Source organism: Chelonoidis abingdonii, chromosome 1, assembly GCF_003597395.2.
Source record: "Chelonoidis abingdonii isolate Lonesome George chromosome 1, CheloAbing_2.0, whole genome shotgun sequence".
Taxonomy (NCBI): domain Eukaryota; kingdom Metazoa; phylum Chordata; order Testudines; family Testudinidae; genus Chelonoidis; species Chelonoidis abingdonii.
This window is the reverse complement of record NC_133769.1, coordinates 81,284,244-81,300,877: the sequence shown is the minus strand read 5'-3', so window position 1 is coordinate 81,300,877 and position 16,634 is coordinate 81,284,244. Positions and strand designations below refer to the sequence as shown.

General features: G+C 44.1%; 1 protein-coding gene across 4 annotated transcripts in view; it reads right to left on the bottom strand.

Moving 5' to 3' along the window:
• The window catches only part of LRRIQ1 (leucine rich repeats and IQ motif containing 1), a 173,402-nt gene that overhangs the window by 81,016 nt on the left and 75,752 nt on the right, over window positions 1-16,634 (bottom strand). For all 4 annotated transcript variants that reach the window (XM_032804640.2, XM_032804639.2, XM_032804641.2 and 1 more), the window contains 3 exons: window positions 14,564-15,046; window positions 11,979-12,189; window positions 10,110-10,229 (listed from right to left, as the gene is read on the bottom strand). In XM_032804640.2, the coding sequence (XP_032660531.1) occupies window positions 10,110-10,229; window positions 11,979-12,189; window positions 14,564-15,046 (814 nt within the window). The remainder of the gene's footprint in view (window positions 1-10,109; window positions 10,230-11,978; window positions 12,190-14,563; window positions 15,047-16,634) is intronic.

Genomic DNA, 16,634 nt, shown 5'->3' with positions numbered 1-16,634 from the left:
TCAGGCTACCAGGAGAAAGAGGAAAAACAGTGAGGAGAAAGTAAGTGGTTGAGCTACTTATAGCAGCTGCGACTGACAAGCATCTTTGCCTCCTTACTTCCAGGTAGTTTGAAACATGAAGGATAGATCCTAAGTAGGCTTAGGAAAGAAAGTTTACATGACAAATCCACAATTTAAGAGCTGTGTAACAATGTTCTATTTAGTAAGAAAATAATAGTGAATGTTTTTCAGGAGAGGATTGTTTCCTTTAGTAATATTCTCAAATATTTCTTTCGTCACTTTTCTTAAGATCGGAAGAAGTTAATACTTCTGAGGTTTAAGCTGATGCTGACTATATCTATGAATTCTGCAGGGCTGCTCTCAAAGACAAGAGCTTCAACTGGAAGCAAGAATTTGTTATTTTCTAGAGTTTATTTTGAATAATTTGGCCTTTCTTTTCTCTTATTGCTACCTTAAATACTGATGTTCTTTTAAAAACAAAAGAATTAATGATGATTAAAATTTCTCCTCACATTTAGCCTGTGGGTTAGAAGATATCCCGTATTCTAAACTAAAAGGATTTCATGAGCCAAGCTACAAACAATGAGATACATATGCATCTTTGCATGGAGAGAGAAAGAAAGTAAACTACACTTCCCTTTCCTCCTTTGTCCCTCTAAAAGTATTGATATTAAAGCCAATTACAATACTGGCTGCATTGATGACCTCTTCTCACAGAGTATGGAAGTGGATGTTGATACAATTAGCACATTCTTGGCACACAGATCTCCAAGTGCTTTAGTAAGAGTGTAACCCAAAGTTCTTGACTCTTTAGAAGCAACTATATATAAAGCCCCTAGGCTATGGGCTGGAAAAGATTAACTAGGCCCCACATTACCTCATCTTGTATATAACGATATCATACATGTCATGATAAATTTATATAAGGGAGCAGATTATGATAAATCTATATGAGGGTTAAATGGGAGCTTTGGGTAATTAATGGCAGACAACTGGATGGAGATGTTTAATGTAGTATCTCTTGGCTTTTCAATTGTACAGAGGCTAAAAGCATGACAGCAAAGATGTATAAAACCCTCAGTCATTCCAGACACAGAATTTCTTGTCCTTGATATACAGGAACACCTAGAAGAGTAGTTAATATGGACAGGAACTTGCAGAAGAAATAGAGAGACACCCATATTAGTAAGCCAGAATGCAATCATTGGAGCAGCCACGCAGGGAGAAAGCACTCCTGGCATCTGAAAACAGATGTTACAGAAGTCTTCTTCCCCAGCAGTCAATGTACCAAATATTATGTGACCATGTTAAATAACTGATGTAACAGATCTCTGGATATTTATACATTTTAGATGACCCTTTAAAGGCAAAATATACCATCACTGAAATATTAATTCTAATTGGACACAAAAATATGTGAATTTAGGGTTAGACCCAGGTATAGTCCCCGCCTCCATGAGTTCAGTGACTCCCCTGGCAATAGAGCTAGTGCAGGTCCATTGCAGAAGGATGAGCTGAATGCAGGGAATTGGCATCTCACGCTCACTGCAGCTGTGCAAGGACTCCTGATGCAACTGTACTGAGAAACAGGCAAAGTGGAAGGATCTATCACTGCATGAATCCTCATCTGCCTTTTCACTTTATAACATGCCATAGAAACTGCTTTGCTTCCTAGCCCGGAGTAATCGCTCCATGACCCTGGGAGGTGTAGAAAGATTCCTCCCTTTTATACATCTGTTCTGTGCCTGGCCTAGCCATTCAGGCCAGGTGCTTGACTAAATATTTGCACATAGATGAACAACTATTAAGAATGGCATGATAATGACATGATAGCACTCGGATATGGAATACAGGCTATAAACACCACTGTTATTTATTTTAGAAAAATATTATAATATTTGGGATAAACAGATATTCCAGGCCAGATCTCCAGGTGGTATAAAAGGTCATAGCTCCACTGACTTTAATGCAACTACAGTGATTTATACTAAATAAGAATCTGGTACACTGCGTGTAAAATGCAATACAGCATATGTGCCTTTCCCTTCTTTGATACATGCGAACAGATATTTTCCTCCCTGTGTTAGAAAAGAAGTTCTCCAACTTTCTAGTATTGAGTATTATTTGAGAGAAAGATGGAAGCAAACAACAGATTTGCTGTTTCTGCTGGAAATATTTTAAAATCCTAAACATTAAAAAGTAAAATTTAAGCCTACTCTCCTGGTTTAAACCCCCATTTTATGCCCGCAAAATTATTTCCTGGTACTTGTGCCTCTGTCTGATTTGTACTCTCAAAAGGATGGCTGCCCTTTTGAAAATTTACCCCTGAAAAGTTTACAGCTACTCAAAGACTGGAGAAAAACTAATTTTGATTGTTAAAAATTATTCCAAGTCATAAGTAACACATTGTATGTGTATATAATAAACATCATTCCTGTTTTGTTTAATCCAGTGCAACTCTAACTGGAGTCCTCAAAAGGTGGCTGATCCTCAGGTCACCAGATACTGGTACAGTCCTGTTTTGGTACACTGCAAAGGCAAAAATATAAGACGGTTACTCACCTTTGTAACTGTTGTTCTTCGAGATATGTTGCTCATATCCATTCCAGTAGGTGTACGCGCCACGCGTGCACGCTCGTCGGAAGACTTTTACCCTAGCAACTCTGGCGGGCCGGCAGGTCGCCCCCTAGAGTGGCGCCACCATGGCGGCTGATATATACCCCTGCCGGCCCGTCCGCGTCCTCAGTTCCTCTTGCCGCTTACTCCAAACAGTGGAAGCGAGGGCGGTGTGTGAATGGATATGAGCAACACAATCTCGGAAGAAAACAAAGTTACAAGGTGAAGTAATAACCATGTTTTCTCTTCAAGTGATTGCTCATATCTTTCAAGTAGGTGATTCCCAAGCCTTACCTAGGCGGTGGGGTCAGAGTGAGATGTCGCAGCGTATAGCACGGTGAGCCGAAGGCACGTCATCTCTGGACTGCTGGACCAGGGCATAATGGGAAGCGAAGGTATGGACGGAGGACCAGGTCGCTGCCCTACAGATTTCCTGGATGGGCATGCGGGCAAGGAAAGCCGCTGAGAGCGCTTGAGCCCTGTAGAGTGCGCAGTCATGTGCCCGGAGGGATATGAGCCAAGTCAATACGGGCCCGGACTAGGACGTCACCCACGAGGAGATCCTCTGAGATGAGACGGGCAACCCCTTGACACGTTCAGCTATCGCAACGAAAAGTTGGGGGGATTTGCAGAACGGCTTGGTTCGCTCTATATAAAAGGTGAGTGCCCTATGAACATCTAAGAAGTGCAGCTGCTGCTCCCTGCAAGACGAATGGGGTTTCAGGAAGAAGACAGGTAGAAAGATCTCCTGGTTGACGTGAAAGGCCGAGACTATCTTGGGGAGAAAGGCTGGGTGCGGTCTCAGCTGCACCTTGTCCTGGTGCAATACGGTATATGGGGGCTCCACCGTGAGAGCCCGGAGTTCAGACACCCGTCTTGCGGAGCTGATGGCTACCAGGAAAGCAGTCTTCCAGGAGAGATAGAGAAGGGAGCACGTAGCCAACAGTTCAAACGGGGGGGACATGAGTCGGGCCAAAATCAGGTTCAGGTCCCAGGAGGGGGCGGGGCGGCGAATCTGGGGGTAAAGACGCTCCAGACCCTTAAGGAACCTAGTCACCACTGGGTGAGAAAAGACGGAGCGGCCATCGCTTCCCAGGTGGAAGGTGGAGATGGCCGCCAAATGAACCCGGAGAGAGGACACCGCCAGACCTTGCTGCTTGAGGGACCAGATGTAATCAAGGATATTAGAGATGGAGACCTCGGTGGGGAGGAAGTGCCATTCCGTGCACCAGCACGTAAAACGCTTCCACTTGGCCGAGTACGTCGCCCTCGTAGAAGGCTTCCTGCTTTCCAGGAGCACCTGCCGCACCGCGGTAGAGCAACGCATTTCAGACCGGGTCAGCCATTCAGGAGCCACGCTGTGAGGTGTAGTGACTGAAGGTCTGGGTGACGGAGCCTGCCGTGGTCCTGAGTGATCAGGTCCAGGTGAAGAAGCAGGGGAACAGGGTCGGCCACAGACAGGTCCAGCAACATGGAGAACCAATGCTGCCGGGGCCACGCTGGAGCAATCATGATCAAGCGGGCCCTGTCCCTGAGCACCTTCAAAAGGACCTTGTGGACTAGCGGAAACAGTGGGAACGCGTAGAACAGATGCGTCGCCCATGGAATAAGGAAGGCGTCCGCAACCGAACCCGGTTCGAGACCTTGAAAAGAGCAGAACATCTGGCATTTTCTGTTCCCGCGGGATGCGAAGAGGTCCATCCGGGGACATCCTCACTTCCGGAAGAGCGCAAGCGCAACGTCTGGGTGAAGGGACCACTCGTGGGAAAGGAAGGATCTGCTCAGATGATCTGCCAGCGTGTTCCGAACCCCCAGGAGAAAGGATGCGATGAGGTGAATGGAGAGGGCTATGCAGAAGTCCCAAAGCCTCAAGGCCTCCTGACACAGAGGAGGAGACCTCGTGCCGCCCTGCTTGTTTATATAATACATGGTCGTTGTGTTGTCGGTGAATACCGAAACACAGAGGCCTTGGAGCTGCTGATGGAATGTTTGACAAGCAAGGCGGATCGCCCTCAATTCCCGCACGTTGATGTGGAGGGCTAGTTCGTGAGGAGACCAGCGGCCTTGGGTCCGCAAGGTCCCGAGATGGGCTCCCCATCCCAGGTCTGATGCGTCCGTTGTCAGGGACACCGAGGGCTGGAGCGGATGGAATGGTAGCCCCGCGCACACCACGGACTGGTCCAGCCACCAATGTAAGGAGTTTAGGACGTCCTGAGGAACTGTGACAATCGTATCCAAAGGACGCCTGGCCGGACGGAGCTGAGCAATGAGCCAGGACTGGAGGGGCCTCAGGCAGAGCCGTGCATATCCCGTGACAAACGTGCAGGCTGCCATGTGGCCCAAGAGAGTCAGGCAAGTACGTATTGAGATCAAAGGCGCTGCCTGCAACCATCAGATGATGGCTGTCAAAGCTTGGAACTGCGACAGAGGAAGAACGGCTCTGGCCAGAGTGGAGTCCAGAATGGGGCCGATAAACTCTATCCTCTGAGTGGGGGTTAGTGTTGACTTTTCGGCATTGAGCATTAGGCCTAGGCTTACGAAAAGTCTCCTGACCATGTGGATGTGTGTGAGGACTTGCTCCTCTGAGGATCCCCGGATCAGCCAGTCGTCGAGGTATGGAAATACATGTACGCGACTGTGGCGAAGGTGGCCGATGACCACAGCCATACACTTGGTGAACACCCTTGGGGCCGTAGAGAGGCCGAACGGGAGGACCGCGAGTTGATAGTGACGGCTGTTGACGACGAACCGAAGGAACCTCCTGTGGGGCGGGAAGATGGCTATATGGAAGTAGGCGTCCTGCATGTCGAGGGCGGCGTACCAGTCTCCGGGATCCAGGGATGGGATAATGGGATAAAGATACATATGGGAAACTCAACTTTACCGGGTATCTGTGAGCCTCACAGATCGGGATAAGCCTGAGGGCCCTCCTCTGGCCTTGGGTATCAGAAAATATTGTTGGATAACACCTTGCTGCTCGCTCTCTGGAGAACCTCCTCTATGGCTCCTTGGCAAGGAGTATTTGCACCTCCAGAGGAAGACTTGCTCATGAGAGGGGTCCCCCTGAAGGGACGAGGGAGCGGGGGCGGAGGGCGGGTATGAACAAATATGCAGATGTATCCAGTTCACGGCGCTGGAAGACCCAGCAGTTGATGTTAGCTGGACCATGCCATGAGGAAGAACGAAAGACGTTGGAAGGGGGAAGATGGCATCCGTGGGGAATGGTACAGCGACCTCAAGGCGCACTTCAAAATGAGGTTTCGGGCTGGAGTAAGCTGGAGGGAGCTTTCTGGTTTGTCCTCCTTGATTGCCGATTGTCCTATGCCGGGCCATTTCTACTCGCCACCTTGGCGAAGGTCTTGCCTTTGCCTGGGCTGGGGGTAGGGCCGGTGTTGTTGCTGAGGCCTGAAGGGTCTGCGCTGGGTGACAGGTGTATGCATCCCCAGCAAACGCATAATGACCCTATTGTCTTTAAGGCTTTGCAGCCAAGGGTCAGTCTTGTCAGAGAACAGGCCCTGGCCCTCAAACGGAAAGTCCTGGATAGTATATTGGAGCTCCGGAGGAAAGCCAGAGACCTGTAGCCAGGAAATGCGGCACATAGTAACACCGGAAGCTAGAGTCCTGGCGGCCGAATCTGCGGTGTCCAAAGCTGCCTGCAGGGAAGTTCTCGCGACCTTCTTGCCCTCGTCAAAGATTGCAGAGAACTCCTGATGTGCATCCTGCAGGAGCAGTTCTTTAAATTTGTCTGCCGCTGCCCAGGTGTTATACGCGTAACGGCTAAGTAGAGCCTGTTGGTTGGAGACCTGCAGCGGGAGGGCGCCCGCAGAATAGACCTTCCGGCTGAGCAGGTCCATGCGCCTCGCCTCTTTAGACTTGGGGGCTGGGGCCTGCTGATCATGGCGTTCCCTCTCGTTCACAGACTGGACGACGAGGGAACACGGGGGCGGGTGAACATACAGATATTCGTAGCCCTTCGAGGGCACCATGTACTTGCGCTCCACTCCACGAGCAGCAGGGGGGATGGACGCTGGGGACTGCCAGATGGTCGTGGCATTGGCTTGAATGGTCTGAATGAAAGGAAGGGTGACTCGAGTGGGTGCGTCGGCCGACAGTATGCTCACTACCGGGTCCTCAATCTCGGAGACCTCCTCAGCCTGCAAATTCATGTTTTGTGTCACGTGCCTGAGGAGGTCCTGATGCGCCCTGAGGTCAAGTGGAGGGGGACTGGTGGATGTCGTTCCCGCCACTTCCTCATCCGGGGAGGATGACGAGGAGAGACCTGGGAGCAGTGGATCTGCCGAAGGCTCTGCCTGGAGCACTGCGGGAAGATGTGGTCTCCGGAGCCCTGTGTTCGGAAGCAGATGAACGCGGGGGAATCTGTTGAGGGCCCTGGGCTTGGTGGTACACCCAGGGAGTCCAGAAACCCCACTACTGCGGACCATGCTCCTGAGGCTGGGGCTCGTGGAAAAGAGCGGCAGGCCTGTCGGTGTCCAGGTATGCGCTGTCCGCTTGCGAGGAGACCGATGGCTGGCGTGACGGCCAGGAAGGAGCCGAACGGGAGTGATACGGGTCCATTGCTCCTGACGGTGGAGACCTCCTCGGTGCCGGAGATCGGTGCCGGGAGTCATAACAGCGCCGCGATCGAGACCAGGACCTGCCACCAGCTCGGTGCCGGGAGGTCGACCTGGATCTGGACCGCCGACGGTGAGAACGGCTTCGCGAATCTCGGTGCCGGTAGTGATGGCTCGAGCCGGAGTGGTGCTGGGAGTATCAGGACCGGTGTGGTGAGGACCTACGCCGCAAGTACGACCGTGAGCTGTGCTGGGACTGCGAGTGGCGTCTTGAGCGAGACCTCCCACGGGACCGGGAACCGTGCCGGGACCTCGATGGGGATCGGTGCCGACTCGGGGAATCCAGAGATGGCGCTCGCATGGTCACTGGCTTGCCCTTAGATTGAGGAACCCGCACCGGCGGCGCCGGGGGTTGGGGCAGCGCAGGCTCCATCATTGCGATGAGGTCCCTAGCTGAGGAGAATGTCTCGGGCGTTGATGGGACCATCAGCTCGACCCCAGATCTTAGTGGGGAGCTGAGAGGGACCAGACTCGACGGACCTCCCGGGCCCAGAGTCAACGGAATCCCTGGTAGTGGTGCTGCGGCCGGAGTCGGTGCCGGGTGTTCCGTCCGAGTCTGCTTGGCCGGGGTGCAGGATGCTGACGGTCTTTTGCCGGGGCCCAGTGCTGGAGAAGGTCGGTGTCGAGGCGTTTTCGCGGGCCCGGCGCGGTCCAGTGCCGTAACTGAGACGGCACCCGGTGCCGAGGATGGAGGGTTAAGCGCCGCTTACATGAGGAGAGTCTTTAGGCGCTGGTCTCTCTCCTTCTTGGTCCTTGGCTTAAAGGCCTTGCAAATTTGGCACTTCTTGGAGATATGCGATTCCCCAAGCCACTTCAGGCAGGAGTCATGGGGATCGCCAGTGGGCATCGGCTTTTTGCAGGCCAAGCATGGTTTGAACCCCGGCGAACCAGGCATTAGCCCGGCGTCGAGTGCGGGGGAGGGCTAGAGCCCCAAGCCCACTAACTATATACAACAAGTAAATAACAACTAAAAACTATTCTATACCCTAACTATAACTAATTATAACTAGTAGAACAACGAACAAGGAGAAGCTAGGGACGTGGAGGACAGCTATGCCGCACTCCACAGTTCCAATGACCGACATGGCTGTAAGAAGGAACTGAGGAGCGGAAGGGCCGGCAGGGGTATATATCAGCCTAGGGGGCGACCTGCCGGCCCGCCGGAGTTGCTAGGGTAAAAGTCTTCTGACGAGTGTGCACGCGTGGCGCGTACACCTACTGGAATCGATATGAACAATCACTCGAAGAAGAATTGATGTTCAGAAATATTTTATGAGCCCTAGGAACATGTGATCTCCGGCCAAGTAGGGGTTAACTACATTAGAAGTAGGTCATCTCAACCTCCTTTCTGAATATATGGTGGGATTTTAACACAGGACTATTGCAAGCATCCATGTTGACCCATATCCAAATGTCCATGACAAGCCATGTAAGGTTCCATGGCACCAGCCACAATGAGTTCCTTTCTTCTACTTGAAATCATGACAAGGAAAGGAGAGTGAGTGAATGAGGATGTGCAGAGAACTCAGAGAGCTCCAATTACAGGTGAGTAACTTTCTTCATCCAGAATTGCTCCTACAGATACTCAGTTTTGGAGAGACCATCCAGTTTCCAGAAGTGGTGGGCTGTACTGTGTAGTATTTAATTCACACTGGATTAATTCTCCCCTGAAATGACCCTCTGACTGGCTCTGAGCAACAATTAAATCCTTGCTGGAGTCTACTCTGTCAACTGTTTCCAAAAACAGAGCCTCAGTTGTGCAAATATTTGCAATGAGGAGCTTCTGTTGTTTTGCAGGAAAGTGAAGATGATGCTGTGTAAGGCTGCTTTTCCATGCTTACTGAAAAGATTTGGCTGTTGGCAGTTGTTTGATTCCCTTGATGCAGTAGAACATTGCCTAAATGTTTTATATATCAATTTACCAGTTTTGAATTTTACTTTATTGCTCTGTAATTCCTTTGGTGATCTTTGTCATCTCTTAAAAATGAATATTTTTGCTGAAGTTCAGCCCTCTAAAACTTCACTTATCCTCCCTGAACTGCCACTATTATTGACAATGATTCTAATAGTTCCTGTAGCGCTGCAGCTGGATGTTCTGAATCACAGCTACCTTGGCCTGTTCCTTCCCAATTTCACTATCTCTTTCTTCATTAACTACTCTTGTATTAAGAACCCTGATCCTCCTAGTCATTTTCCAAAAGACAGAGGTGAGATAGCTACTAAACAATTCATCATTCTCCACCTTCGGTTGCTGATGGCGGTGGTTTGTTTATTCATTTTGTTATCTCTCAGTGCTAATTAGCAGATATATTTTCCTTTAATTTCAAATATGTTTTTCTTTTAGAAGTTCGCCTCCATCAGTGTCATAGCTCCCAATCTGTCCAATGACCCTACTGATCACTATGTTGGTGACATAACACCTACTGGGAACACTGAAGTTCCAGGGGACCACTTGTGAAGGTCAAGACCAATCCTTATTTTCTCCAAAATTTATGGTTTTGTAATATTTTTGAAACTACATTGTACCTTATACCCAATAGGGTATAAAATATAATTAAAAGGGTTACAGAACTGCACACTTTTGGACAATAACAGCCACTTGCACGATCCATTTATTTGCCTTCAGGCTCTAGAAATAGATGAGGTTCCATGGTGGGTGTGTTATTAATAGCATAGTAGCACTGAAATATCAGTGTGATCAGGAAGCCAATAATCTATAAAAGTACATTTAAATGAATTATATACACCATATGTAACTCTCTCTTGCTCTCTCGGGTTATCTAAGACATCCAACATACAGTTCTAATGTAGGTAGGTTTGTTGCTGTTTTAGGTGAACTTTTATGTTAACAACTCTGCTTACTTCATCATATGTAAAATCATCCACATTTACTTCTTCATAGTCATCCTCCACTTCATCACTTTTAACAGCTGCAAGAGCACTGGCTAGTTTCTTCCGCAAGAGGAAACCCTTCCAAAATGCCTAAACAAAAATTTAAAGCATGTTATACAAGGCCATAGATCAAACCCAAATCCAGATTCTCTATGTTATCCCATTAGGAAGATAAAACATCTTAGACCTTGGTTTAATTGCTCAATGATCTGTTTTTTGAACTTTATGTGACATTTAAAACTACAAGACAAATTAAATGCCAGCATATGTCTAAAGCTCAGAATACTCAAGAGGTTTTCCTCAGTAAGCAGAATGGAATCTTGAAACTCCCTCAACTACAAACCTAGGTCAACTAATTAATTATTTGACAATTCCTACAGGGCCTATTCTAAGCTGACGGGGAAGAAGATATAAGAAGAAGTTGAGTGTTCACTTTCAAATTACTGAGAACAAAAATAAAAACACACTTATACCAAATTTCTAGTGGTTACAAGTGGCAATTCTTGTTGTCATCTCATGTAATTAACCTAAACCAGTCAACCACATCTTCACAGTCACCATCTACTCTACTTTTTTTAACAAAGAGGTTTTTTATTATCATCATCATCTAGGTAAAAAAGAACATACAGCAAAAGAACGAGCACTTAAATATCAGAAAATGACGCAAGTCATTACGAACATGTGCAAAGACATACTGGATACTTTAGGATAAAAGGCACATTATACACGGGAAAATTATTTTTATAACTGTAGTTTTATGGATCATGGTTTTAAAGGGAAATTCCTGTTTTATAGCAGACAGTGTTAGAACTTGGATAGCAATTTTCCTTGCTCACTAAGAATGTCCTACACTGTATAAATTAGAGGATATTGCCATTTCCTCCTCCTTCTCAAAAATTATGTGAAAATAATAGCCCTGTATCTGCTTTGCCTTATCATTTGCAGTGTGCTGCCACAAACTAATGATTTATCATAAACATAATGAAATGCTGAGACTGAAGATCTGGTTTCCTACTGGTTACTCTGTTGGTCTGTAACTACTAGGAACATACAATTAAAGTTAAATCAGGCATACCATAGCACTTCTGACTGGCTGGGTTAAAAACTTGTATATTGGGTTACATCCTCAACTCTTCCAGAGCACAGGTGGCAGGAAATGGCATCATCCTGGGTAAGTGACCTGTGCTTGGAGAGCCCATTTCTAGAATTCAAAGAGAAGGAAAAACCAGCATTTCCCCTTAATGCTGGTCCTTTCTTGACACCCATTCTACATTCCCAGAAGTCAAGTTCCATTGAACAGATGCCACAATGTGATGAAATCCATGAGGCAAGCAGTAAAATTTTCTAAAGTAGTTTAGGATACTTAGTAGATTAAATCCTATTGACATTTAAATAAGATTTAGGCTTCAAAGTGCCTAAGGTATTTTTGAAAATGAGACAAGATCCTAAATCACTTAGCTACCCTTGATGTTTTCACCCAACAAATACAATATGGAATAACTTTCAAGACAGGTTTACTAAGGCCAAAAATTCTGGCGGTGTCCCTTTCATTTAAAAAGGACTAGAAAGATTTTGAAACCAAGAATATACAGGGTATATGGCATTATTCACCTCAGCCACCACAGTAAAATTAAAATCAAGCTAAAATTTTGTAAAAGGCAAAACTTTTGATGCTTATGTAGGATTCTATTAAACAAAAAAAGGGTTTTCTGCTAGAATCATCTGTTTGGTTCAAGGAAAAACCAGAAGGAATATTACTTATAAATACAGCTAATTAATCAGATCATTCCTTACTAAGTATAATTGTAACAAATGAAGAGAACACTGCAGCAAACCAACCTGAATAAGGGCAGCAGCTTTATGCTTCTGTTCTATAGCGTCTGTGAGTTCATTGCTTTCTTTTTTGCAGCAGACAGCGTTTCTCCTGGCAAGGTACTTCCGCCAAGCACACTGGATCTCTGATGCTGCCATATGTAGTCTAGCACAGAAATTAATATCTCTGTGAATTATGTAGCCTTGCCAATATGACTGAATTAGTGTAGCTGCCAAGCTATCAACAACACCAAAAAAATAAAGAAATTAGATATGCATACATGTGTTCATCCACACACAATGGTTGAGAGACTCTTGGAAAATGCATTTCCAGCTTCCATCTATTTTTACTTTTTAAACAACAAGACTATTCAAGGGAGTAATACACTAGGGATGCTTTTAAATCTACACAATGATTTAAAACAGCTATGTATGGGGTGCCATGTATATGCAATCATAATATAGTTTATAATTTCATACTGCAATCCTAGTGGTTAAAGTATTGTTCAAGTTCCATTTTGCTTATTGTTTTAAAAGCACAGTTATTAATTTAAATGCTGTAAAACAATCCTGATTATATTATCATCAGAATATTCAGATCTGTCAAATGGTTGGCGCTTTCTAAAGGTTTGGGGAATTCAAGAAACCAAGGCACATTCTCCCTACAGTGATCTGCAGATAAAATTTTTATAGAGAAGTTAATGTCTGATGGCAGTCCTAAGTTGTTAAGGAAAAAACCCTAGCATCTGTTATATCAACAAACCAATGAAAGGGCAGAAGAATTGAGAAACACCCCAAAATACTGTATTTTTTTTGTTTTCTCTTCTTATTTAGGTGTAGCTGCTTAAAATGTGAAGCAGCTTACAGTGAAGCAGATACTCCAAAACAAGTCAGAGCCTCCCACAGGAATATTTTGAAGTCAATAAGTTAACTCAGAGATAAGTAAATATTAAATAGAAAATATGTGGTTTTTTAAAAATCTTAACTTTAAGAAAATACTTAAGAATTTTTTAAAAATAATTGATATCACCATAAAAAGTATATTTTAAAACCTTCCTTAAGTACTGATGAGCAAACGCAACCAGGGGTGAGGAAACTAGGAATGCTGGGGGTGCAGTAGCACCCCTGATTTTAAGTAGTTTAGTTTACAATTTTGCCCAATAGCTTTCAGCACCTCCATTATAAAAAATATTGCAACACCACTGGGTACAACTCACAGTTAAGAGAATGGCTTTCCAACAGCAGAATTCCTGGAATGTTTATATTAGAAAATTAATTAAAATACTTTAAATGCAACGTATAGAAAAGGATTTAGATTTTCAAAAACACTGAGGTTTCATAATAGGCTACTATGCTTCTGCTTATTTCCATTGGAGTTCATTCTGTATTCTGCAGTACTTCTCAATAAATACATTCATAATAAATTAATCAATTCCCAAGTACAACCAAAAACAAAAAAAAACCCCAAAACACAGGGAATGCTGTCTGCATATTGTACTTCTAAGGAAACTGAAGGAACATACCTTTCAGTGTTGCCCCTCACAATGTACCCCAAGCTTCTATGTACAGTGTATTTTTGAAACTGGACACCTTGTCCTATCTGACCTCTTATGTACATGGGACTGAATCTTCACCTCCTGTTCTGCCTGTGAAGCCTGAATCAGTACAAAGCAGCTAGAAATCTGCCTTAAATGGCAACAGAGCATTGCATTTCACACAGGAGAATCCTTAGATGGCACAAATCAAGTGTAGTTGGCTCTATGCTCCCCAACCCCTTTTGTATGGGATGGAAAGAGGCATGTTGGGAATGCCAAGAGCAGGACAGATAGTTGGCTCTTCAGTCAGCACAGCTGCATGTGATTGGCCTTGGGTCAGGAAAATGGAGAAGTAGCTTTACCAGCACCTTTCCCTCCCACTTTTTCAACTGTAAACTCAGCACAGATTAGGACTGAGCCCTAATGAAAGTTACAGAAAAAAAAATCTGACTAACAGTGGTAAAAAACCTCTGCACTATTGTTTCTTATTGTTTTATACGATTAGGCAGAGGGTTCATGTATTTAGTACCAAGAAAGGAAAAGTTAGATAGAAGTCACATTTTTAAATTTTCTCCTTACTTACACGCAGTTTTCAATTAGAATACATTTTTAAAATATTGTTAAAATGCTATCACCAACAAAATGCCACAGAACTGTCACGCATAAGGGATATGAATTTTAACCATGATTAGGAGACAATAAGAGTTAAAACTTATTAAAAAGTACGTAAGAGGTGAACAGAAAAGACCAAGGGTTTATCTACATGGCAAGTTACTGCACAGCAAGCCAGTGTGTTATATATAGGACATTGCGTTTTGAAGTTAAAGAATGCTAAGCTACACTCCAGGACTTTCACTGTGCTGTAGCAGTGTCCACAAAGGATGCTACTGCATGGCAAGCTAGTGCGCTGTAGATTCACTGCATGGTAACTTGCTGTGCAGACAAGCCCTTAATAGAACATAATAGTTGTAATTTTGTATCCCATTGGAAACTATTTTGAAAACTAACTTTTCACATTACAATTATGCAGAAATGGAACTGCGTTTTAATAGCAAATATTTGACATTTATATCTTACTTTTCCACACTGTCCTCAACATGCTGGAGATTCTCTCCCTCATTACTCACAATAACTGTCTCTCTGAATGTATTTCTTGTAGTTGGGGTTGATATTTTACTGTTATCTTTGCTCTCCCCTTTGTGACTGATGTAACATTCAGTGCTTTTCTTCTTTATTTTGTGCTCTTGATTACTTTTTTTTTGAGGCACAGGTACGGAGGAGTTAATGCACATAGGCTGAACGTGGCCTGTAGTAATCCATCTTTCAGAAGGATTCAGCAAGCCCTGCTTATTTTTCTTTGCACCAGCGATAAAGAGGTTATTTTGCTGTAGGCTGTCGGTGGCTGTTTGCTTCAAATGATCTTGCTGTGCTTCTGGTTCGTCTCTGTCAGCAATGTTTAGGTCTCCATATTCATGTGCATATCGGTGTTCATTACTAAGTTTCATCAGCTCCTTAAAATACCAGCACTGACTCTGTGCAGCAACCAAGGAAGAAGCATTTCTGAAGAAAGATAAAAATGCAATTACATTTATTTTAGACAACTGGAATTATATTTTTAAAACAACCATGCATTTATTTTCTAATGTATATAAACCACATATTGGATGAGTTTAGCACACACATAACATTGTGAACACTGAGTACTAAATGACTCCTACTTTAATTGCCAATTTATAATATTCTTAAATTGTTTCTTTCCCTCTCTTTATTTTTTCAGTATCTTGAATACACTAACACATAGTAGTTTGCTTATTTTACTGTACCAGTAGCTTGATTAGAAAATTATTTTTTCTTGGTATTCAGACTTTGGGTTTGAAATACAGACAGGAGTATCTATTTCACTGCAAATTTTAGAGTGGTTAGGAGCATATAGTGCAGCATATTCTGGAGGATTTGAGTATATTTTAATCTATACACCAATAACCTTATGAATCTACCGTAAAACAGGAACTAAGCAAGACAAGGTAAAGATGGTACTATATATTTCTGAATCTAGAGTAGAACATAACAAAACACAGACTCCAACCAACAAGCCTCAATGTCTAGTGAGGGTGTAAAAGAGAATAAAGTCTAAAAAGACTATTAAAAAAATGGAGAAATGCTACCATTTCATTATCTGGGGATCGTACATATCCAGCCAAGGAGGCTGCTTCAAAGAAATCAGATGATGATTAGAGATGGATCACTCAGCCATGGTCTTTATATGAAAGTGTGGAAAAACTGGCGTCTCAAAGTGCATGAAAGTTTGACTGGTTAACTTTAGTTACTTATAGATATGAATCCTGGAAAACTAATGCTGCAGACAAAAACAAAATTGAAGGCTTTGAGATGTGGTACTGGTGAAGACTCTTGTGTATCTCCCGGTCAGAAAAGAAAAAAAGCACTTACACTTGAAATATTACCAGAGAGAAGTGGATTTGGCTCTTGGAAATCAACAGGTGAAAACTTATATATTGTGATCAAATCAGACACAGACATGAAAATACCCTTGAACAAATTATCATGAAAGCAATAGTGATGGATCATTATAGTAAAGGACAACCAGTGAGAAGATGGATAGAAGATTTGCAGCAGATCACTAGGAGTTCAGATGCTGTGTGTGTGAAGTTAGCAATGGATTGAAAAGGCTTCCGAAAATTCTGCTGTGATGTCACCGGATGTCAGCCAGAAACAAATGGACTTTACTACTACTACTATTATTGACAAGCCATCAAAGACTTTGCCTAACATGCTAGATGTCAGATTTGCAGAAATACATGTAGGCATTAATAATGCTCTGGCAAAAATGTCTTATTCTTATCTGGATATTTACCCTACAAGTACATATTTAAAAGCACCCTTTCACCAATGTTGGCAATATAGCCATTAATAAAGCACCATGCTGTGTGATAGTGTAGAGTGACTTACTTTCCCAAACATAAATTATATCAGATTTCAGTATTCAGTGTATGTCACTTTATTAAAGAATTATTACACAATTCTGTGTTTAAAAGAAATATGAGTTGTGACAAACAGTATGTGCAGACTGTACACTTAGATATTACATTGGATTCTGTTTGTAATTGTGTAGTAAAATAATTCTGCATAG